At 54.2% G+C, this 21,119-nt stretch overlaps 5 protein-coding genes across 5 annotated transcripts; 3 read left to right on the top strand and 2 right to left on the bottom strand.

The window, feature by feature from the left end:
- The first annotated feature begins 1,072 nt into the window (after positions 1-1,072).
- On the top strand, positions 1,073-2,787 carry CAOG_02244 (mitotic check point protein). Its single transcript, XM_004348944.2, has 3 exons — positions 1,073-1,247; positions 1,561-2,210; positions 2,343-2,787. The coding sequence occupies exons 1-3, from the start codon at positions 1,079-1,081 to the stop codon at positions 2,652-2,654; spliced, it is 1,131 nt and encodes a 376-aa protein (XP_004348994.2). The 5' UTR covers positions 1,073-1,078; the 3' UTR covers positions 2,655-2,787.
- Positions 2,732-3,522, bottom strand: CAOG_02243 (U6 snRNA-associated Sm-like protein LSm6). The gene is made up of 3 exons (XM_004348943.2): positions 3,396-3,522; positions 3,194-3,307; positions 2,732-2,905 (listed from the first exon to the last, which is right to left on the bottom strand). Exons 1-3 carry the CDS (start codon positions 3,493-3,495, stop codon positions 2,868-2,870), a joined length of 252 nt encoding a protein of 83 aa, XP_004348993.1. The 5' UTR covers positions 3,496-3,522; the 3' UTR covers positions 2,732-2,867.
- A 200-nt stretch (positions 3,523-3,722) lies between these two features.
- Positions 3,723-11,107, top strand: CAOG_02242 (hypothetical protein). The gene is made up of 14 exons (XM_004348942.2): positions 3,723-3,861; positions 4,454-4,526; positions 4,611-4,735; positions 4,820-4,951; positions 5,066-5,195; positions 5,297-5,571; positions 5,689-5,862; positions 5,962-9,519; positions 9,704-9,824; positions 9,929-10,001; positions 10,095-10,387; positions 10,519-10,627; positions 10,715-10,782; positions 10,876-11,107. The coding sequence occupies exons 1-14, from the start codon at positions 3,763-3,765 to the stop codon at positions 11,034-11,036; spliced, it is 5,391 nt and encodes a 1,796-aa protein (XP_004348992.1). The 5' UTR covers positions 3,723-3,762; the 3' UTR covers positions 11,037-11,107.
- On the bottom strand, positions 11,073-18,489 carry CAOG_02241 (hypothetical protein). Its single transcript, XM_004348941.2, has 5 exons — positions 17,675-18,489; positions 17,294-17,537; positions 13,540-17,104; positions 12,714-13,324; positions 11,073-12,613 (listed from the first exon to the last, which is right to left on the bottom strand). The coding sequence occupies exons 1-5, from the start codon at positions 18,475-18,477 to the stop codon at positions 11,147-11,149; spliced, it is 6,690 nt and encodes a 2,229-aa protein (XP_004348991.1). The 5' UTR covers positions 18,478-18,489; the 3' UTR covers positions 11,073-11,146.
- A 385-nt stretch (positions 18,490-18,874) lies between these two features.
- CAOG_02240 (small GTPase rabE) lies at positions 18,875-20,971 on the top strand. The gene is made up of 4 exons (XM_004348940.2): positions 18,875-19,158; positions 19,997-20,065; positions 20,180-20,235; positions 20,325-20,971. The coding sequence occupies exons 1-4, from the start codon at positions 18,990-18,992 to the stop codon at positions 20,826-20,828; spliced, it is 798 nt and encodes a 265-aa protein (XP_004348990.1). The 5' UTR covers positions 18,875-18,989; the 3' UTR covers positions 20,829-20,971.
- Positions 20,972-21,119: the final 148 nt, after the last annotated feature.

Genomic DNA, 21,119 nt, shown 5'->3' with positions numbered 1-21,119 from the left:
AAAGAAGCCGACCAATGGCGAGAAAGACAGATGCGAAATTATCGGAACTGGGGCTGGGTCACGGACTAAAAACGCAGGAGGAGAGGTCCACAGACGCACACAGATGCATGGACGCACGCACGCACTCATACGAGGCTCATATCAGCGACAGGAAGGGGGGGGAGGGAAGGAGCACTGGGGGGGGGGCGAATGCGGGAGCAGTGGGAAAGAGAGTCGAGGGATGTTGATTATCGTCAACAATTTGAAGCACAGTTCAGCAGAAGAAAGCCCCCCTCCCCGCGGCCCAACGTCACCCCCCTCCCTCCCCAAGCAATCGCTGCGAGGACTACCGCTGTATCATCGAGCGACCAGGCGAGGCGAGGTTTGGGGACGTGTGGGGCGGCGGCAATGTCCACTTCTCAACCCAAACCCTTAATCTTGGTCGGCTCACTCGCACTCACAACCATCGCTCCAACGCTCACTTGTGGAGGGGGCGGTGTTTGCATAGACAACAACCAGTGCTCGCCACCCAACAGCGACACGGGCGGCGAAATCAGAGCGCAAACAAACCGATAAAACGTTACGTTCAGTTGCGAATCAGAATTTGATTTTTCAAATTTCCAAACAACAACAAATCGTCGTCTCGTTTACCAAGAAAAACAGTGAAAATGCAAAGCAGACCAAGAAACAAATCCAGTGGTCGTGAAAGAATGACTGGAAACGGACATTCAGCGTGAATGTACAGCCAGAGACAAGGGTACCTGGTAGTGTTGTCAACGCTTGTCCCTTCGAAGTTCTCGAGTGTCGAGACAATGGGGTCAACTTCAAGCTGAAACTTCCGCCCGTGTTGAGGGGACACCCGTTTATTTGAGAGTTGATTCTATTAGCCCGAAGGGCGACCACTGTGTTGCACACATTGTGTTGTGTGCATTTCCCCTCGGCTCTGAGATTCGTCTCTCCATCCTTCCTGGCTTTCCGTTCTTCCTCCTCTTTGAGAAGATGCACGAAATGATAGTTTCCCTCCACTTGCAAATTCTAAGATTCCCCAGTCCGATGGATTGATTGATTCGAACGACAATCAGTCTTTTTCTAACCAAAAATGCAGGCGGACTTGTCGCTCGATGCGAGCAGTCTGCGGGCCAAGTACGAGCAGCTGCTGGAGCAAGGGAACACCAACCCGCAGGACACCAGCGCACTGCTAGCCCAGCTGCGCGACCTCATCCTCAAGCACGGCATCCCCGAAGAGCCCTCTGGCCAGCTCGGGCGAGGTGAGCAGAGCGCACACACCAACAAGCAAGAGCCGGATCAGAATCCGTTCACACTTTCGCCACAAAGCGAGACAAGAGCGCAAAAGACAGGGGAGGGGGATATGAGGCTCCTAGAGCTGAAGGAGGCGCGGCGGGGCGATCAAGTCGTGGCTCACGGGTGGGGTTGGGTGAGGGTTTGAGCAGGCAAACGGTTTTTCATACCTGCTGCAATGCCATTCCATACACTCCCCGCACAACCAACCATCCAAACCAAGAACAGCATCTGAAAAGTACCTCACTTTGATACCGGACTTGTTTTGTTGCTTTTTGGTAGCGAACAGCACGTCCTGCACACTGCGAGGACGCATCTGGAAAGTGCTGCTGGGCGTGCAGCGACTCGACGCAGAGTATTACATTGCATTGGTCAAGGCGGGCAAGGCTCACGTCCACCAGAAGATTAGAAACGACACGTTCCGCACGTTGCGTTCGGACAAGACGTTCAGCTCGATCGTGACAGAGGCAGAGCTCATTCGCGTGCTGAATGCGTTCGCCAACTCGCAGCCACCGCCGCCAGGATCCCGTCCCTCCTCTGTACTTGTCACAAACACTCCCTCTGCGCCATCGCCAATAAGTCCGCCCAGCGGCGGCAGCGGTAATAGCGGAGCGGCTTCTACACCTGGCGCGGCAGCTCAGAATGGCGGCTCACTGCCTCAACGACCGCCCACGGATCTTGGTCTTCCCAACGCTGACCGATTCCGAATCTCCTACGTGCAGGGCATGAATGTTCTGCTCGCACCCTTGTTATATGTGATGCCAGAGCTTGATGCCTTCTACTGCTTTTCCCGCCTCATCCTCACTTGCCTCCCCGCGTACGTCCAGCCGACTCTGGATGGTGTCCATGCTGGAATGTCTCTTGTGGACAAGATTCTTCAGCGTGTCGATCCTCAGCTGCATCAGACTCTGACCAAAACCGTCGAGACGCAGGTAATGACGGTTGGATTTTTTTTTTTTTTTTTTTTTGGATTTGGATGTGTTGGGCCGGGGTCCTTGGAGAGGGCCAAGAAAGAGAAAAGGGTTGGGCCGAGTGAACGTTGCACTGACCAATCCACCGGACAGTTGTTCGCTATGCCGCCCGTGATGACACTTTCTGCTTGCACGCCGCCGTTGCACGAGGTGCTGCAGCTGTGGGACTTTCTTTTAGCGTTCGGTGTCCACTGCAACATACCTTGCGTTGTGGCACAGCTCATTCTGGTTCGGGACAAGCTACTTTCCAACGAGAAGACGCGGCGGTCGCTCAGTCGGCAATTTCCCGACCTGGATGCCCGCGCGATCATCACGCTAGCTGTGGTTTTGCTACGCGATTTGCCAGACGACTGGTATGATGGGCTGGTGCGACATCCTTTCGCGCCGCCATCAGATTCTCGGTAGAAAAGCCACGAAAGAAGCGGGTTTCGTGTTTTGTGTTTTTCTTTTTTGTTTGTGGATCAAGTTTTAGAGTTGATGTTGTCAATGTATGCCTGGATGTGAATAATAGCAAGGGCATGGGTTTTTTTGGTTTGTGTAGATCTCTGCTCGACTGTATGTTGTACATTTTCGGGATGGCTGAAAGTTGTCGAACCAAAACAATCCATGCAGGGACGTTCATGCAGAGCGTTTCTTGCTTGCGCTAATGTAAAGAACTGCGTGTCAGCGAGGCAAATCAAAATCAGACATACAATTCAGCAATACTAAAGTGAGCTTCAGGCCTTGATGGCATCCATGAGGACAAGCGAGTGCGCGAGTGCGTGGCTGACAACTGACTAACTGCCCCCCTCCCAAACAGCAGATCGGCCTCCTTCTCCCAATTGGAACTCCATCACTGCACCATGAACTGCTTCAGCATTGTCGTAGCACGATGGGGGCCCAACACACAAGCCCCAAACGACACAGAGGGGATGAGCATGTTGTTTGGTTTTGCCATCCGTTACCATTGTTTCCTCGGATGAAGGCGTCGCCATACTTGCTCTTGAGCTGCCCGTTGACGTACTCTTCTGTTTGCTCGAGCGCAATGTTCATGTAGCCGTCGAGGCACGCCAGGAGTCCTACAGCCCATTCCGAAAAAGCAATACAAAAGGTCGTCGTTTGAGCATTGCCCTTCCACTTGGTCCCAAAAACGTCCGACGCGCTCACCCTTGTACTCGACGCCAGAGTTGAGCTTGACCACGACGGGCTTGCCAATGATGTGTCGGAGGAACGCAGATGGTCCTTGCTTGGTCGGTGCGTCGCTCATTTGGCCGTTTGGAGCTGAGAAAAAGCGAGAGTGAGCTGAGGAGCAGTATTTGCGTGTTGGTTTTTTTTTTTTGCTTCTGTGAATAAAGCCGCACGCCATTTTGCACTTGATCTTGTTCTCTTCTGATTGTCTAGTGCTGGAGTGTGTGCGTTGCTCAGCACTGGAGCATTAGGGATTGGTGAACATCCAAACCGGTTTGAGACCCTTTCATTTCATTCAGTCTTCCTCTTCCCTCTGTTTTGCTTCACCACCCGCCTCCCAACAGCAATGTCTGCGACCCTCGGTAGGCAGCTGCTGGAAGTGTTGCAGACCGATCTGCGCACCATCTCGGCCGAGGCCAAGAAGAAGCACCCAACCGTCAAGGACGTGAGTTGTTTGGATCAAGCAACACCAACCAAACTCAAAGCAGATTTTTTTTTTTTTTTTTTTTTTTTTTTGTGTGTGTGTGTGTGTGTGGACCGTCCATTGCAACAGTGAGCGAAGGAGAGCGATGATGGGAGAGCGATGGGAGAGTGACAGGCGTCTTCCTGCTTGGTTTTGGGCACCTGCGACATACAAAATGGTCGATATGGGGGTTCGATGCGAGCCCCAGTTCGCACAATGGTCCAAGTTGTCCAAGTTGTCCGAGTTGTCCGAGTTGTTGGTCACCGTTCTGCGTCCAAGCGACAATGATGGTGATGGTGATGTGGATGATTTCACTGTTGGCACAGCCGCATGTCTGCTCGTCTTGGTGCGAGCTTGCCATTGCGAAGGCAAACCCCAACACCACCCGTCAAAGTGCAAAAAGTCAATGGAGAACGATGAAAAAAAAAAAAAAAAAAAAAAAAAAAAAAAGTTCGGTTTCTGCCCAATGTCAATGCAATCGCTGCGACAAGCGCTCAATCACTTTCAATCGATCGAAAAAAAATGCAAGTGGTGGCTTGCGGGGAATCGTCAACTCACTTTTATGGCTTGGCAGGCGGCCGAACATGGCATACTCAGGTTGCGCTCTGTCGCGTCGGCAAGTTCGTCGTCCAAGCCATTCAACGAAGGTACTGCAAAACGTCTCACGGCGATATTGAGTGAATGCGAGGGTCGGAGAACTCACTTCTTGGTCATCATCGTCGTCCTGGCAGTGCTCGCCGAAACAGACGAGGTGCTGGCTCCGTTGCTGATGGCGTGCGACTCCAAAGCGCCAAAGCTCGTGCAGGTGGCCATCAATTCAGTGCACAAGCTCATCTCACACAATGCCATCTCCCAGGTGAGAACGTGATCCCGAGTTGGATCCACAGTGTCAGCAACAAGCAAGCAAACTTACCCCTCTCTGTCGCCTTTTGACTTTTAGTCCATGGTTGGTCCCGTCATTAACACGCTCTGGCAATTGATGGAAGAGAGCCTCGAAGAAGTCAAAATCCTCCAATGCTGCCTCTCCTTCATCACCAGCAGCCTTCTGCTCCATGACGAAACACTTTCCAAGGTATGTGTTTGTGTTTTTTTTTTTGTGGTTTTGGGCAGCGTCTTTCCACTTCGCGACACATCTCTGCTCACCCTACCACTCCAAATCCCCTGGCGCATTGTCAACCAACAACAGGTCATCGTGGTGTGCTTTAGGTTGTACTTTAAGAAGGATGCGTTGACCACAAACACGGCCGCTGCTACCCTGCGGCAAATTCTCACAGTTGTGTTTGATCGAGTGACACTGGAAGACACCTCTCCGGAAGGTATGTGCTCTACCCGATGCGCAATCACAGGTCACGGGTGGTTAATATTGAACGTTGCTGTTCGTGTTTTTCTTTTTGTATTTGTTTTTTTGATGTGCTAGTTACAAGCCATCTAAAGCCCACTTCGACTATCGCAACAACACTGGCACTGGGCAACGACTCTGACTCGGACACTGGTGGTGCCGCCAAAAATCGTCGTGTCTTGAAAGCGCTTGGCCCGTGCGCCTTGGATGCTTACCTGCTTTTTAACGATCTCTGCCGGCTCACAAACGGAGACGTTCCTCAATGGCTGGTGGGCGTTGTTGAGATGTCCCGAACGTTTGGTCTTGAGCTGATCGAGTCGTCACTGAGCAATCATCCCGAGCTCTTTTTGAAGGTTGGTTGATCTTTGGTTTGGGCAGACTTCCATCGTTTGTTTGAGGAGGCAACTGTTCTCATCTTTTTCGTTTCGTCTTTCTTCTTCTTGGTGCTGCGCCCTAATATCTGCTGGTAGCATGAAGCTCTCAGCTTTTTGCTCAAGGAAAAAGTCTGCCCGCTCGTCATCAAGCTGTTTTCGTCGGGCATGAAGTACCACAACAATGCTGCAGCAGACCGCGCGAGTTTCCCCGTGTCTACCCGTCTTCTGAAGCTTGTGCTCATTCTAGTGCAAAGATTTTACAATCTTCTGGTACAGCATTATTCGCTTTGGTGTTTTGTGTGTTTATCAGTTGCTTCCGTCGAGCAACCAAACGCGCTGACCAATTTTTTTTGTGTGTGTGTCTGCCAGGTCACCGAGTCGGAAATCTTTCTATCAATGCTCGTCAAATTCCTCGATCCCGACAAGCCCATGTGGCAGCGTGCTGTCGCCTTGGAAGTCATGCGAGGACTGGTGCAACATCCAGACATGCTGATGGCCATTTGTGAGCACTACGACATGCAGCCACAGGCGACGCAAGTTTTGCGAAATATGGTGGCCGGCATTGCCAACTTTATCACAACGCTCCTCGCCAACGCGGCCGCTGGTCTTTCAGAGCAGCTCGGGGCGTTTCCACCTGGAGTTTACGCGGGCAGCGGCGGCTTGACGCCCCCTCTTGGCCCCTCCGTGGTCGCTTCGAGTGGCACGACTGGTGGTGCGCTGTCAAGCTCGACCGCGATGGCAGTGATTGGCGCCGGAGCCGGCGGCCCGCTGAAACCGCAACTGGCCGAGTCGACCAAGAATTTGTGTCTGGAATCGGGCGACAAGACGGAAGCCCCGGTTGTGTCGGAAACATACGCCTTGTCCATCGGCTTGGCGTGTATGATCACGCTGATTGAGAGTCTTTCAGCGATTGTGACCACACACTGGGCTTTGCGAAACAGCCAAGGTGACAAGAAGGCAATGTGGTCCCTGCCCTCGTCCGCTCACACGCCCACTGCCACAACAGCGGTCGTCGACGCAAACGGCCTTGCGGGAGACGAGTCTCTCATGCGGGATCTCAAGCGCACCATGGAGGAGATCCGCACCGACGCCCAGTTTCCAGTTTGGCGCGAGCTGGTCGAGTCGACCTGGGGCGCCATCTTGCAGAGCTTGGCGCAGCTTTTGCAGAGCAGTCGAGACGACGATGTCACTCAGGCTATCATGCGATCCTATCAGACATACACGAATCTCTGCGGGGCCTTGGACATGAAGCCCCCACGCGACGCCTTTTTGGTTTCGCTCTGCAAGTTTTCCTTGCCGTTCAACTATGATCCGCGGATTGAGCCGCCTCCAATTCACGCGCAGGCATCCTTCTCACATGTCGGTGTTGGCTCGCTCACTCTTTCCAGTGCAAGCGGCGTGTCTCCTGGTGTTGGAAGTGCCATGTCCTCCACGAACAGCGGCGGCGTCGGTGGCGGCGGCTCGAGCGGCGGTGCGACTGCGCCGACCGGCGGCAATGCGGGAGATAAGGATGCCAAGAACGCACCTGTCGGCAACGGTTGGGTGCTCAACAGCATGAATATTGCGGCCATTCGCGCGGTGCTCTACATTGTCCACTGTTTGGGCGACCTGCTGGGCGAATCGTGGTCTATTGCCTTGGAAACCCTCATGCATCTCGATTCTATCGTCGGAGGCTCTGAAACATCGCTGGCGTTGCTGGCGTCGTCCAATCGCCGCATCACAGACAACCGGTTGAACCTCAGCTCGAGCGCAACTGCCCAGTCTGGCGTCTCGCAATCTGAGCTGAGCGTTCTCGCCACCATGCTTTCGAGCTTGTTTGAAAGCTCCTGCTACCTGGATGACTCTGCTGTCCGAGCTCTCGTCAACGCCCTATGTCTCATTGGGCATGAGCCAATCGGCTCGCCGCTGTCCATGTTGGTTTCAGGCAGCGTCTCCAAGGAGACATCCTCGTCGTCGCTGTTGACCAGCTCGACACCCTCGAGCAAACTTCGCGATCTGCATCGCCATGCAAACGCCTTTGTGACGTGCAGGATGTGGGAGCTTGGCTCTGTGAATCTGCACCGGGTGGGCGTCTTTTGGCCCTTGATTGAGCGGTATCTCGTTGAAGCTGCCGACAATAGCGATCAAGTTGTCCGCGAGTACGCCGTTGACGTTCTCACTCGCTTGGCGCACTCTGCTTTGGCGTTTGAGCAGCGGCCCACGCCGTTGGTGGACGATCTTGTCCTCCAAGAGACCATTTTGAGCAGCCTGTTGCAAATCTCACCCCTCACCCACGCCGACGTGCGGACCAAGCAACTCGAGTGCCTGTTGCTCATTCTCCATTCGTGTGGCCAATCGCTCAGTCGAGCGTGGACGATTGTCCTGGCGATCGCAGGTGCCGCCACACGAGTGTCGGACGAAGACCTCGATGGATCGACGGCCGGTCTTGGCGGCCTCGCCTCTGCTTCAACCGGCTCGGGCTCTGCGAATCTGATCAAACTTGCCTTCCAAAGCGTCTCATTGATTGTTGGTGATTTTCTGGGCAATTTGCCTGTCGAGTGCCTGGTTCTTTGCATTGACACCGTTGGCCGATTTGGGCTGCAGCTCGCGGACATGAACATTTCGCTGACCGCGGTCGGTCTTCTGTGGAGTATTGCCGATTATCTGCAAATCCAACGCGCATCCATCGAAGCTCAGCTTGGCGCTTCGGCTGTCGTCGCTGCCTCCTCTCAAGACCAGTCGGCGGGATTGCAATCCGGCATTACCTCGTTGGACGCGCTGTGGATGGCCTTGTTTGGCCGTCTGGCCGACATTTGCATTGATCCGCGTCCCGAGGTTCGAAAATCTGCATCTCAAACGCTGTTTTCCACCATCTCAACCCATGGCGCGCTGCTTGGTCGCTCCACTTGGCACGCCTGCTTGTGGGATGTAATCTTCCCGCTTCTTGCTCACATTCAGACGTCGTCGACCAATGCCGCCCAGAATGGGGCCGCTGCGCCTGCCGAAGGGTCCATCATGGTGCATCACTCGCGCAACACTGCGTCCAAGCAATGGGACGAGACCAAGGTGATTGCGCTCAATGGCGCAGCCCAGTTGTTCTCGACGCACACTCAAAAGCTCGCTGCTTTTGATGACTTTCCTTCTGCCTGGTCAACCCTCCTGGAAGCCATCGAGCGAACGGCTGTTGAAGGGAGCAAGGAGGTTGCCACAGCCGCGATCGAGAGTCTGCAGGAGATTCTCAAGCCTCCGGCAACGGATGACAGTAGCAGTGCCACCCCTCCAGATCCCGAGGACGCGACGGCCACGACCATTCCCGACAATGTTTGGAGAGGCCTGTACCTCAAAGCTTGGGTCAGTTGGCTCAGCATCGGGTCTGCTGTGACTGCGCTTCCAGAGTCGGGCACGGGCAAGAACGGCGCGGTCGCCTCTCCGGATTTGTACTCGCAGCAGTATCTGCAAATGTACGTCGAGACATTCTCGTTTGTGCACAGCCGGATCAAGGCCATGTTTTCCATCGCAGATGCGCGGGAGCTGTTCAGCGTTCTGACCAAGGTCCTGCTGTATCCCAACTCGAATGCGTATCGGGACGCTGACAACACTTCTACCCTCCAAAACACTGTTCTTGAGGTGTTTGCTCGACTCGAGCCCACCAATCCCGATCTATGGCCCATCATGGTGGTCGAGCTGCTGAATTACGTGCCGTTGGCGTGGCTTCCCCTGGCAGCAGCGCCACCATCAACGCAATCTCCAGCCATGCAGGCCACGCTGGACGCGGCGATTCAGGCCGTGCAGTCCCTCCCAGCCATGCCAGCCAACGTGCCCGGAATTGGTCTTGCGCCATTCCTGCCACTCGCGCGCAAGTGCCTCGTGATTGTTGGAGAGCTCTACGAGAAGCACGCCACACTTCCGAGCATGCTTCAGCAGAACATTTTTTCGCGAATAATGAAGGTATGGGATGCGGGGAGGGGAAAGGAGAGAGAGAAAGAGAGAAAGAGAAAGAGAGAGAGAGAGAGAGACAGGGCGTGAGTTGGATTCTCGTGAAGGTTTCTGTCTTGAATCATGCTGTGGAACCCGTTTGTGCGCTCACACGCTTTGCTCAACTATTGCACCATTTCGATATCGAAACAATCAGGTCTTGCATCACCCGCTTGCTCTCAAGTACGCCTGCCCCTCGCAATCGTTGTGGAGACTCGCTGTTAACTGCTTCATTTCGGTGGTTCGACGAGGACTCAAGCTGCAACGTCCGTCCTTGCGTAAGTTCTCCAGGATCACTGGCCGTGCTTTTGGTCTGCTCCTTGTCGCGACTCTTGACGTTGCCGTCTATTTTTGCACTGATCTTTTCTGCAACCGGACATAGTTGGCGCTGATGCTGTCAACGCAATGTGGGCGGAAATGCTCAAGATTGTCCAGGACTTTTGGTTTTCCGACAGGTATGTTGTTGTCGAAGGAGGTTGAGGTTGCAGTTCTGTTCTGTTCACGAACCAACTTTCCTCTCCTTCTCGCACCCTCTTCTTCACTTGCAGCGTCTTGCCGAAAGACTATACTCTCGAGCAACGTGAGTTGGATGAGGACGTCGATCTCAGCGTGCTCGAACTGGTCAAGGCCGATGTCTTCCCTTTCACGGACAATGTCAGCCCAGCTACCTTGGCCCTGCTGATGGAATCTCTTCGCCGAGGATCAGAGCCTGGGCTCACAGCCGCAGTTGCCGATGGCGCGAGTGGACTTGCCGGCCTGAATGCGTTGAGTGTTCCGCGCGAGCGGCTGACGAAGGCGTGCTTTGACGCGTTGCTCATGACTTCCTTCTCCGATTCGCCCGGTATGTACCAGCCATTGTCTGTGTGATGCCTTACGGAAAAACCCCCTGTTGGTGATTCTTATCTCATGCGATACTCTTGGTCTTTTTTTTTTTTTTTTTTTTTTTTTCCTCCCACACATTTCGCATTGCAGGCAAGGGTGTTTCCGATGTGGCCGTCCTCGCTCTCACAACGCGATGTAAAGACGTTCTGGTTCAGTACGTCTCGGCTGAAGGCATCAGTGGGTCGATGCCATTGCCCAGGTGAGTGCGGAGCATTTTTTCTTGACACATTTCACCTTTGATGATGTGCTAATTGTCTTTATTTTTGATTAATCGTCCGTGATGCAGGGCGCTCCTGGGCGAGGTCGCTTTCGTCCTTAAGGCTATCGTTACCCTTATCAACAGCTTGCAACAAGGTACCTTGAATTGGCCTTGAATTTTTTTGACCAGTCTTGATGTCGGCTTCTCGGCGAATGTTTCTCACCTGCCTTGTACTTTTCTCGCTTTAGATGCGCGCTCTGACAAACTAACCGAAGGTCGGGCTCGACAAATTCTGATTCAGCTCTACCCCGTTCTGGTGGACTGCGTCGCGACAAGCGACGCCAATATTCGAGTTCTCTTGCGCGATGTACTGTTACGCATTGGCACGGCTCTCATGGTCACTGCTTGAGCAAAGCATTTCCCAGAAGGGCAGCTGACGATAGAATGGCTAAATAACAATACATTATAGTTTACATCACATCGGTTGGCCCACAGAGCCAGGATCTCATTGTGCAGCCATCAGAGATTGAGACTCGAGCTTTCCACATCAGAGTGCTCATTGTCGCCGTCGTCGTTGTTGTCGTCGTCTTGGTCGTCGTCGTCGTCGTCGTTGCCGTCGTTACGATTAGTATTACTATGATTATTATGATGGCTGCCAGAGCGGGTGGGACTTCTAGATCCACGATGCCGACCCCAATCATCCGGGAACATGCCAGAGCTGTCGCTGGACCCAGTTTCGAATTCAAGCTCAGAGACGTCGGAGTCTGGCGAGTCCATATCGAGCGAGGGCAATTCGTTGCCACTTGTACCACTCTGGACCGAGCCACTTTCTGCACCAGCGTCTGCAGACTCACGCCTGGCTTGAGCGGGAGCAGCAGATACGAGAGTCGCTGCCGGGTGTTGGCGGACGACAGTCCAGTTGCCGACAGTTGACATGAACTCTTGCGGGATGCTTGGATTTGCCGCCGCGCGTTGGCTTCGAACTCGAGCAATACGGTCCTGGCTGCGGCGCTGGCGACGGGCCTGTGCAGGTGAGCGCCGTGTTGCTGGGACGGAGGATGTGCCGCCGTTCGACGTCGGGCTACTGGGTATGTCGAGTTGAGCCTCAGGCGACTGTGGAGCGTTAACTCTGTCAGGGTTGACCTCCCATTCACCCGAAGCCGCAGTGGACGACGTTGCTGGGATGCGCGTCGGGGAGGTGGGTGTGACAACCAGGCCTCCGGAACTGGCCGCAACCATCCGCGAACGCGTTCTTCGTCCCAATCTTGACTGCGATGTGCGACGCACGGGGACTGTGGCATTCGATTGACGACGCGAGCCACGACCGAAGCTTACAAGTTGCTGGTCGTCCGTGTCGGATTCCCATTCGCTCGAATTGGATGCAATTTCGCGCGACTGGCCAGCAGGCAGTCGCCGCACGCCAGGAGCGCGGCCCAGTTCATCGTGGCTGTCATCGTCACTCGACGCAACAGCTCTCGCAAATCCCGCGGCCTGGTCGAAATCACCAGACTCCAGATCGTGATCATGATCAACGTCCGAGTGGTCAGAGTAGGGCATTTCTGTATCCACCACAGCCTCGGAGCTGGCATCAGACTCGTCAAAACCACCAAACCGGGCGCCGCGTCTATTCCACCTCGTTCGGTCGTCCTGATCAATGCCCAACAGAGTTGCATCGTTCTCGTCGTCGTCGTCGTCGTCGTCAGGATCATCACCATCATCCTCATCACCATCGTCGTCGTCACGAGCGTCGTCAAAATCAAATCCAGAGAGCTCAAGATCAAACGGGGCATCTGACAAGTCGAGCGAGCTGACGTCAAGCTCAGTCTCAGACCCGTTCTCCTCATCGTCGTCGTCGTCGTCATCCGAGTTCTCTGCATCATTATCAGGATCGTCCTCATCCATGTCAGAGGCATCTTCTCGATCGCTATCACTGGCAGCATGCCGTCCAATATCATAGAGCGACAAAGCGGGTCCCGAAGGCGTTTTCTGAGACGATGAAACAACAATCGCAATTTCCAAAGTGAGATGAAATGGAACCCTTATTGCTTGCTCACGCCATGCATCAACAGCAACGGACATCACATACCTCGCTCAAAATCAGACTGGTGTCATGCGGATGCAGCGAAATGTCCAGAATCGGCGAGCTAAGCTCCAGCGAGGAGATTGTCGAGTAGTCTGTTGCATCAATCGTGTGAAGCGTGTTTCGCGGCGTTCGAGGCTTCACAATGCTGATCGAGGGTTGATAATGAGCAATGGCAAAAATGACGTCCGACGTCGAGCTGAAGATCACGCTCGCCCGATCGAGCATCGGACAAGTACGAAGCAGCTTGAACGTGCGCACATCCCAAATCTCCGAGTTGATCAGAATCTCGTTGCCATTGGGATGGAAGCGACTCAAGCCATAGTTGTTGAACTTGTCAAACTTGTGGATTTTCCGAGCCTGCCGAGCGTCCCACAGCACTCCGTCGTGCAGCACGAGGTCGTCTGTCGCGTTGAAACACGCAACATTCCTCTCGTAGCGGTTGGAAGCAGCATCAGACAATGTGAGAATCACCTGTCCGGTCTCCGCCGAGTAAATCCGTGCAGTACTGTCTTCTGTGCCGATAATCTGAGTGTTGTCGCCCGAGAACTGAGCAAACCAATCGTCCTCAAATTCCAATGCCACGGTTAAATGGTGTTCGTTTGCGCCGAGTCGATCTACGGTGATCAAGGCCACACAACAAAGCAGATAAACAATACCAGCGATGCGCAAATTGAGACACGGCCTTTTCAACATTCAACCACACGAGAAGAGGAAAGCAATGGGGGTGGTGTGGTGTGGTGTGGGGTGGAAAAACAAACAAACAAACAAACAAACAAACAAAACAAACCCTCCAACGACAAGCAGACAAACAAACAAGCCGCTAGCTTACCACGACGCCACAAGGTCGAGCGCACGGGACCATACTGCGAACTCGCTAAAATCAAGCGCGAATCCTTCGACGGACGCAGAGCGAGAATGGCGCCCGTTGAATTGCCGAACGACTGCTCAGCCTCCTCCATGGTGTGCAGGTTTAGCATCGAAATCTCGCCAAACTCATCTCCCAAGATGACAGACTCTCCATCGTCAGCATAGCAGAGCGAGCGAATGGTGCGCAACGGCCGGCAAGTCTCGACTTTGCGAAGCCGACTGAACAGGAATTTGCGAGACAGCTTGCGGCCGTACAGACCACCGTCAGAAGGCTGAATTTGCCGGGCAAGCATGCGAGTCGCCATATTTGTGGGAGCGTAGTGCTTGTGAGTCGGCTCGGGGCAGTGGTGTGGCGTCATCAATGAGAATGGCGGGGCGACGGCAATCGGATGCGAGCAGTTTTCGTGCTGATCACGCAGGAATTGCTTGATGATAATGTCAAGCGATGGAGCTGACGGCTGGCCCGAAGCAACACTGCCGCCATGCACATGCACATGAGACGCAGGAGCAGTGCCATCACTCCCCAGAGAAGACGAAGCGGCACTGCCAGCCGAGTGGCTTGCAACGACCGTTGTCGTAGCATAAGGCGCGTGCGCATCCGTCACAGCCAGAGGCTTGGTCGCATGCGACAGGTGCAGCGGAGTGGAGCGGAGGCGCGTCGTTGGCGTCATTCGTTGCAAGGTGAGGGGCGTCCGCAAGGAGACGGGTGTGGCGGCAGGAGCGTTGGTGAGGGCACCGGCCGAGTTGTTGATGGATTCGCTGACAGAAGTGCCAGAAATTTCGGCAAACACTTTGCCGAACGTCGCGGCCGCATGGGAATTTACAGCAAGCGACATGGAGCTGGGCTCGCCACCCGCTCCGGCTGCAATGTAGGACGCCGAGCGTGACACTGATGGAGTGGTCTCCAACGAGAGCATGGCATCCGCTGCAACTGCACCGCCAGCATTGCTGTTGCTTCGCACGTTGGCGGGGATTCCAGCTCGACCAGCATCGGCACCCGCGTGACCGAGCGCGCCAGGCCCCGTTTGCAGCCGAGCTTCTCGTCGGAGTGCTTCTGCACTCGAAGTGAGTCCTTTCGACTGCAGGTGATTGAAAATGAGCACCATCAGCTCGTCATCCGAATAAGACACTTCAGTACTGGCCACGATGGCGGCTCGGTCGAGCTGTTGCAGCGAATTGTTGGCAACCTCGTTGCGAATAGCAAGCGCGTTGCGGCCTGTCAGCGTTGCAACAAGCGATGCTGCCAGCTGACGGAAGGATGCGTGGGCCATAGCAGAGGTGGCTGGGTTGACGGGCTCGCGCATCATTTCGGACAGCTCGGTGGTGAGCTGCAGTCTGCTGAGCAGCTGGAGAATCTCCCCGTCGCGCGCCACACCAACAAGGGCTCGACAAGCCAGCGCTCGAATGACATCCGCATCCGCAAGCGGGGTCCGAGTGTGGGGCACGAGTCGCAAAAGACTCAGGAGCACCTTGATGCCGCTCATGCCTCGCAAGGTGTCGAATACAATCTGAAGCAACAAATCCAACGGCGCGGGCGGCGAGTACAAGGTCAACATTGGCGGAGGATTGTTGCGATAAGACTGGATGCAGCTGTACGTTGTCCGAATGCAATGCACCGGTGGGATTGGAGCAGTGAAGGTCAGCTGCAGTTGCGGAATTCCTGGGGCCGGTGGCATACCAAAGGGGGGACTCAGCGTAAACATTGATTGCATCTGTCGCTGGGTCAGCGAAGCGCGGCACACACACGAGCAAAGAATGCTCAAGGCTGCCTTGCGGACTGCGCTCGAGGCCTCGCCACGTTTGCCTTCGGCAGTCAGCAAGAGCAGTTCCATGCCCGAGATGGTGGCTTCTTCAACATGTGAATCAAAGGTGGTCGCGATGAGTTGCACGTGCGACGAAGGCAACACGGCACAGACTTGGAGGATGTCCAGACTGGCTTCCATCACCTGGCTGTCAAACCAAGAGGCACCCATGTCAATCAACTCGTAAAAGTGCTCGATCGCCGTCATGCGCAGCAGCTCGTCCACGGGTGCCCACAAGTCGACGAGGGTCGAGAATGCGAGATTGAGGTTGTTGGAGACGAGCTCGGCGTCCTGTGCCGTCGTGGCTGCGTCCAGGACAGTGGACTTGTAGGCGGGCAGGAGCGTGGCGGGCATGGAGGCAGCACTGTGTGTGCTACCATCGGCTGGCCGCGAGGCAGTGCCACCCCCAACGGTGGGAATGGCGACGGCGGGGCTGCCAAAGCGCGCCTCTGTTGACGGCCCGGCTGGTGGGCCCAGTCCGAGCACTTGGTCAAGAGCAATCTTGCGACGAACAGCATACGCCTTGATGGAGAGGTGCATGCGAAAGTACTGACGCAGGGCGCAGCAGGTATTCAACGCGAGCAGCTGTTCGGATTCGGGGCTGTCGAGCTGAAGCTCGAGCATTCCGATGAGGTTGACGAGAATCCGCAGCCCATGGCGAGAATCAAAGTACTCGACAACCGCGCGGCAGCAGAAAGCCTCGACAAAGAAGAGGACAGCGCGCGCCTTTGTCTCCTCGCTGGTGCAGTCGAGAATCCAGAGGATGGAGTCAATCACGTGCGCCAAGGTGGAATTCGGCATCAGACACATGCGCTCCATGATTGCGACGTTGCGCGACAGGATGACAAAGCACGCCGAAAGATGCATGGCAGTAAAGACTTCCCGTGGAAGCTCCAACAGCAGCTGGAGTCCGCCGCACTCGATAAACTCGGTGGCAAACTTTTTGTGCAGCAAGAAGGCAGCTAAAGCCGCGAGCAAAGCGTTGACCACATACTTGTTGTTGCGTCCCGTGTGCAACAGAACGAGCAGAGTTTCGAGCACATTGACCGCGCTGGCGGCTTCAACCGACTCTTGATATTCGGCCAGGGCCGCAAAGCAGCCAAGCAGCGCCAAAAGCATCCGCTGGTTGGTAAATTCAGGCAACGCAGCAGAGCTGGAGGCAGCTGCAGAGAGCGCCGGTGGAGCCAATCCCGACAATCCAGACGCACGCGCCGGACTGCCTTGCTGTTGCTGCCCTTTGAGGCGCGTTAGCCACGCAGGTTCAAACGGCACAGCGGCACTTGCAGCATTCAAGGCGCCGCCGACTCTCGGATGGGGAATACGCGGCGAGCGTGGCGCTCTCGGTGACGCGACAGGGAGTTCAAGTGCATTTGGCGGAGCCGATGAACTGCTGGATGCCGCTGCCTCCGCTGCAGCTTGAGCAAAGATCGAAGAAGAATTGGGCAGCGAGCTACTGACTGCGGCGGTCACACCGCGTTCGCTCGTGGACGCTCGTGGCACATTCGGAGTGCTGGCGGCGGAAAGAGCGTCTGCTCGATCTCTCGAAAAGGTCACGGCCTGCTCCTTGATGCGTGTCATCACAGTAGAAAACATTTCAGACCCAACGAAAAAGCTTTCCCGAATGTGGCGATCATACAAGACGAGTTCCAAAAGAAGCAAACCAAAGAGTTGGGCGTGACTGTCTTCGGAGGCAATGTTTTGCTGGACCTTTTCCACAAAATCCACCTGTTAAGATCGGTCCACAGTGGGGAAAAGGAGGGTAAGAATGTGTGTGTGTGTGTGTGTGGGGGGGGGGGAAAGTCGAAATATTGACATGCAGCAGGGCAACTACGGTTTTTCACAAATCACCACAAAAGGGTCGGTTTCGTCCCCACACCTCCCTCTCAAATACAAGTGTTTCGGGTTTTGACATACCGTGTCTAACACTTCGACTCTTGTCGTACGCATCAATGCACAAGTCGCGCGGAAGGCCACCATGGCGATGGTCGGGTCGGAGCTGTAGAAAAAGTTGGGACCGTTGATGAGATCATTCCACACATCCTCGTGCTCGTCCAGAGCTACGCCAGCTCTTCCAATGGCAAATCGTTCACGATCTTGCAAAGGCTCAACAGCCAATCGGAGAAAGTCTTCCTCAGCGGCTTCCAGGAGTTCACTCAATCTGTTTCACAGGTGGTGGTGATGGTGGTGGTGAGCATTCTTTGAGTCAAGCACACAACGACGGACAAACTGGAGATGGTTGCACCGTTCGATCGACTGTCTCTCTCGACACGAATGGGATGATGCCGTTATTATTACCTGGTGAGTAAGGGAATGGCATCTGCAGGCTCTGGCCGCCTTTGTCGTTGCCGCGATCTTGATCCTGACCCTGGCCTCCTCGAAGCATGCCTGTTGACACTATTCCTGCCGTGCGACGGAGGCTGCACTATTGGTTCAATGACCCATTCTGGCAGGCTGGCTTCGTCGTCGTCGTCGTCGTCGTCGTCGTCGTCATCATCATCATCATCGTCAAGGGACGATTGGCTTGAAGCACTCTCGAGGTCTTCTTGGTCGTCCGCGTCGCCATCAAGATCCTCAGCGTCGCGTTCGTTGTCGTCATTGTCGTCATGCTGGACGTCGCTTGAGTCGCCATCGTCGTCCTCATCGTCATCCTCATCTCGGTCGTGGTCGTCCTCGTCCTCGTCCTCGTGGCGCCATCGCCGTCCGCGCCGTTGCCTGGCGTGCTGTGCGCCGCCGCCCGCTGCACGACCTGCCGCAGTCGCAGTCAATGCGTCTCTGCTCGATTGAGCTCCAGCGCTGGCCGTTCCAGCAGCCAAGGAGCGCATGCGCGCGATCAAGCGCTGTGCTCGCTGGTCATCATCATGTTCATCGTGGTCGCTCACGTCCATTTCGTCCATCTCGCCGTACTCGTCGTCGTCGTCGTCGTCGTCGTCGTCGTCGTCATCGTCATCATCAATGTCTTCATCATCGTCGTTGTCGGAATCGTCCATCAGCAAGCTCCCGTCTGCCATGCCTTGCCAGTCGAACGACTCTCTGCAGACGATGGGCCGCAGCGCATCCGCAATCTGGAAGAGCTCGTCCTCGAGTGCGTCCTGATCCATCCAGCAAAAACCAGCTACAGGGAATAATAATAAAAAAATTAACGTGTGCGTGTGCGTGTGTCTGTGATGGACGGGTAGAAGCGACGCAGCAAATCAACAAAAAAAAAAAATCAGAACTGAGCTGCTGCTGCTGAGAAAGCAATTTTGGATCAAAGAGCTGTGCTTGCGACAGTAATCACAGATGCGAGCAAAACGCACACGGTGTTGTTTCTCTGTTTCCGAGTTTGCAAAAAGGCCACCATCACTTTCAATGGCGAGAAACAGAGTGAGAGCGAGAGAGAGAGAGAGAAAGACGACTTTTTTTTTTTTTTTTTTTTTTTTTTTTTTTTTTTTTTTTTTTTTGTTAATGCAAATGCAGTCATCAGTCTTTTTTTTTTTTTTTTTTTGTTTGATTTTTTTTTGACGCATCTTCTCTCTCACTCTCGCTTTCTTTCAGCCAAGTTGTATCAACGCAAACAAACCAAAACAACAAAAAAGCCAGTATCATTCACACGAAAGCCCGCAACCAGGAAATGTCGCTGTCTGGCTCGTCGTCATCGGGTGGACTGCCGCCAGGATCGCCCAGCTTGAGCAGCAGCTTGATGACTGGCAGCGGTGGCGGTGTGACTGCAGCCGCGGGCTCCACGAGCGGGGCGCTGGAGCACGTCTTCAAGGTCATCATTATCGGCGAGGGCACCACTGGTGAGTATGTCTCTGTGCCGCGCTGCTGGCCAGCGTCAGTGAGACACAGGGCCTTGAGCGCTCGTTGTTCTCGTTCTCTTCTCTCTTTTTTTGTTTCGGCACCCCGTCTCGTTGCGTCGTCACGCAGACACTCTCGGCGTCTTAAACGACCACCCCTTATCGTCCGCGGTCGGCAGTCGGCGGTCGGCGGTCGGCGGTCGGTGCGGGTTGCACAGCATTTGAGTGATCGCTCAGTTGACTATGTGGCGCCAATTTTTTATTTCTATTTTATTTTATTATTTTTGTCTGTCGTGTGATTCAGCGCACGACAAGCGAGACAACAGCGAGAGCGACAGAGAGCGTGAGAGGATGCACGTCAAAGAGTCGTTGGAATGAGATTGAGCTCAGTCTCAGACTACGGGATGGCTGGTGGGGACCGGAGGCCCACACGTGAGGGCAGGCAACTGAACGAACTCTGAAAAAAAAAAAAAAAAAAAATCATGTTTGAAAAAGCCATTGAGATTTGAGTTGAGAGAGAAGGGGGCTGATGGGGTTTTGGTTGGAGATCAGCAGCAATGGTGATGCAGATTTTAGAGGATGAGGGATGGTGGGGATGGTGGGGATGGTGGGGCGGCAAGTGAGTTATTACGGCGAAAACAGCAATCACTCATGGCACAATTGGTCATATGCACCACAGTGAGAATACTGGAGGAACAGCATTCATGCAGTGGTTGCCATCTGAGAATGTAGGAGAATGGTCGGAGAATGGTCGGAAAAAAATGTAGAAGGAGAAATAGCTGCTCGGATGGTCGCTCCATCCATCCATCACTTGACGCTGATGTTGATTTGACTTGCACAGGCAAAACTGCACTCATCCGACGATACGTTGACAACACCTGGGATCGCACATACAAGTCCACACTGGGAGGTAAGAAGCAAGCAAGCAACAAACATCCAAACAACCAAACAAACAAACAAAAAAACAAACAACACCGCATTTTGGCTGACGTCTGGTGGAAATTCTCTCTCGTCTCTCTTGTAGTCGATTTTGCCCTCAAGGTCATTGATATTTCCAAACAAGAGCATGTCCGATTACAGGTAGGCGTGACGTGACGGTGCCGTTGACAAACTTCTGTCTCGAAAGCCTCAGCTAACTTTTTGCCTCCCCATTCCGCCACCCTTGTTAGTTGTGGGACATTGCAGGCCAGGAGCGCTTCCAACACATGACGCGTGTGTACTACAGATCAGCCGCAGCAGCAGTGGTTGTTTTCGACTTGACACAGAGGTGGTCCTTCCAAAAAGTTCGTGGCTGGAAGGCGGACGTCGACAGCAAGGTCCGGTTGCCAAACAACGAGGTCATCCCCTGCATGCTGATTGCCAACAAGTGCGACCTCCCAGACCGACAAGTCTCCCGAGAAGAGATTGACGAGTTTGCGCGCGAAATGGGCTTCCTCTGCTGGTTTGAAACATCGGCAAAGGAGAATATTAACATTGAGAAGGCCATCAAGACGCTTGTCAGCCACATTCTGACCATTCCCATTGCACCGGGTCATGCCGGCGTTCCTGGCAACCGAGTGCGAACAGCCAGCCTTGCCAACGCCACGTTTCCAGGCGGTCGCTCGGACGGCGCTCTGCAAGTCAAAGAGGATGCACCCGCTCCCCAAGAAGGTGGATGTTGCGGCGGCAAATAAAAGCAAAAGAACCGAAAAAAAAGCACGCCTCCAACGGTCACCGTGTGAGCGATTCGATGTGTAGTGGTTGATTGTCGTGTGATCGGCGTTGTCTGTCAATCTTGCCTTGCAACGCAAGAATACATTTCATTATTTTTTGTGCATGTTTTTGTTGTTGTAGCTGTTGTCGAGTGTTGGAGTGCTGTGTTGACAAACACAACAACAAGTCGTCAACATTGGAAAAGAAACAACAAACTCATCGACGTAAAACCCAAAGGATTCGTGTTACGAACTGGGCTCATCTTCCCCTCA

This window comes from Capsaspora owczarzaki (assembly GCF_000151315.2).
Source record: "Capsaspora owczarzaki ATCC 30864 unplaced genomic scaffold supercont2.3, whole genome shotgun sequence".
Taxonomy (NCBI): Eukaryota; class Filasterea; order Ministeriida; family Capsasporidae; genus Capsaspora; species Capsaspora owczarzaki.
Note: the sequence above shows the minus strand (reverse complement) of the source record. Positions and strands in the feature narration are given on the sequence as shown.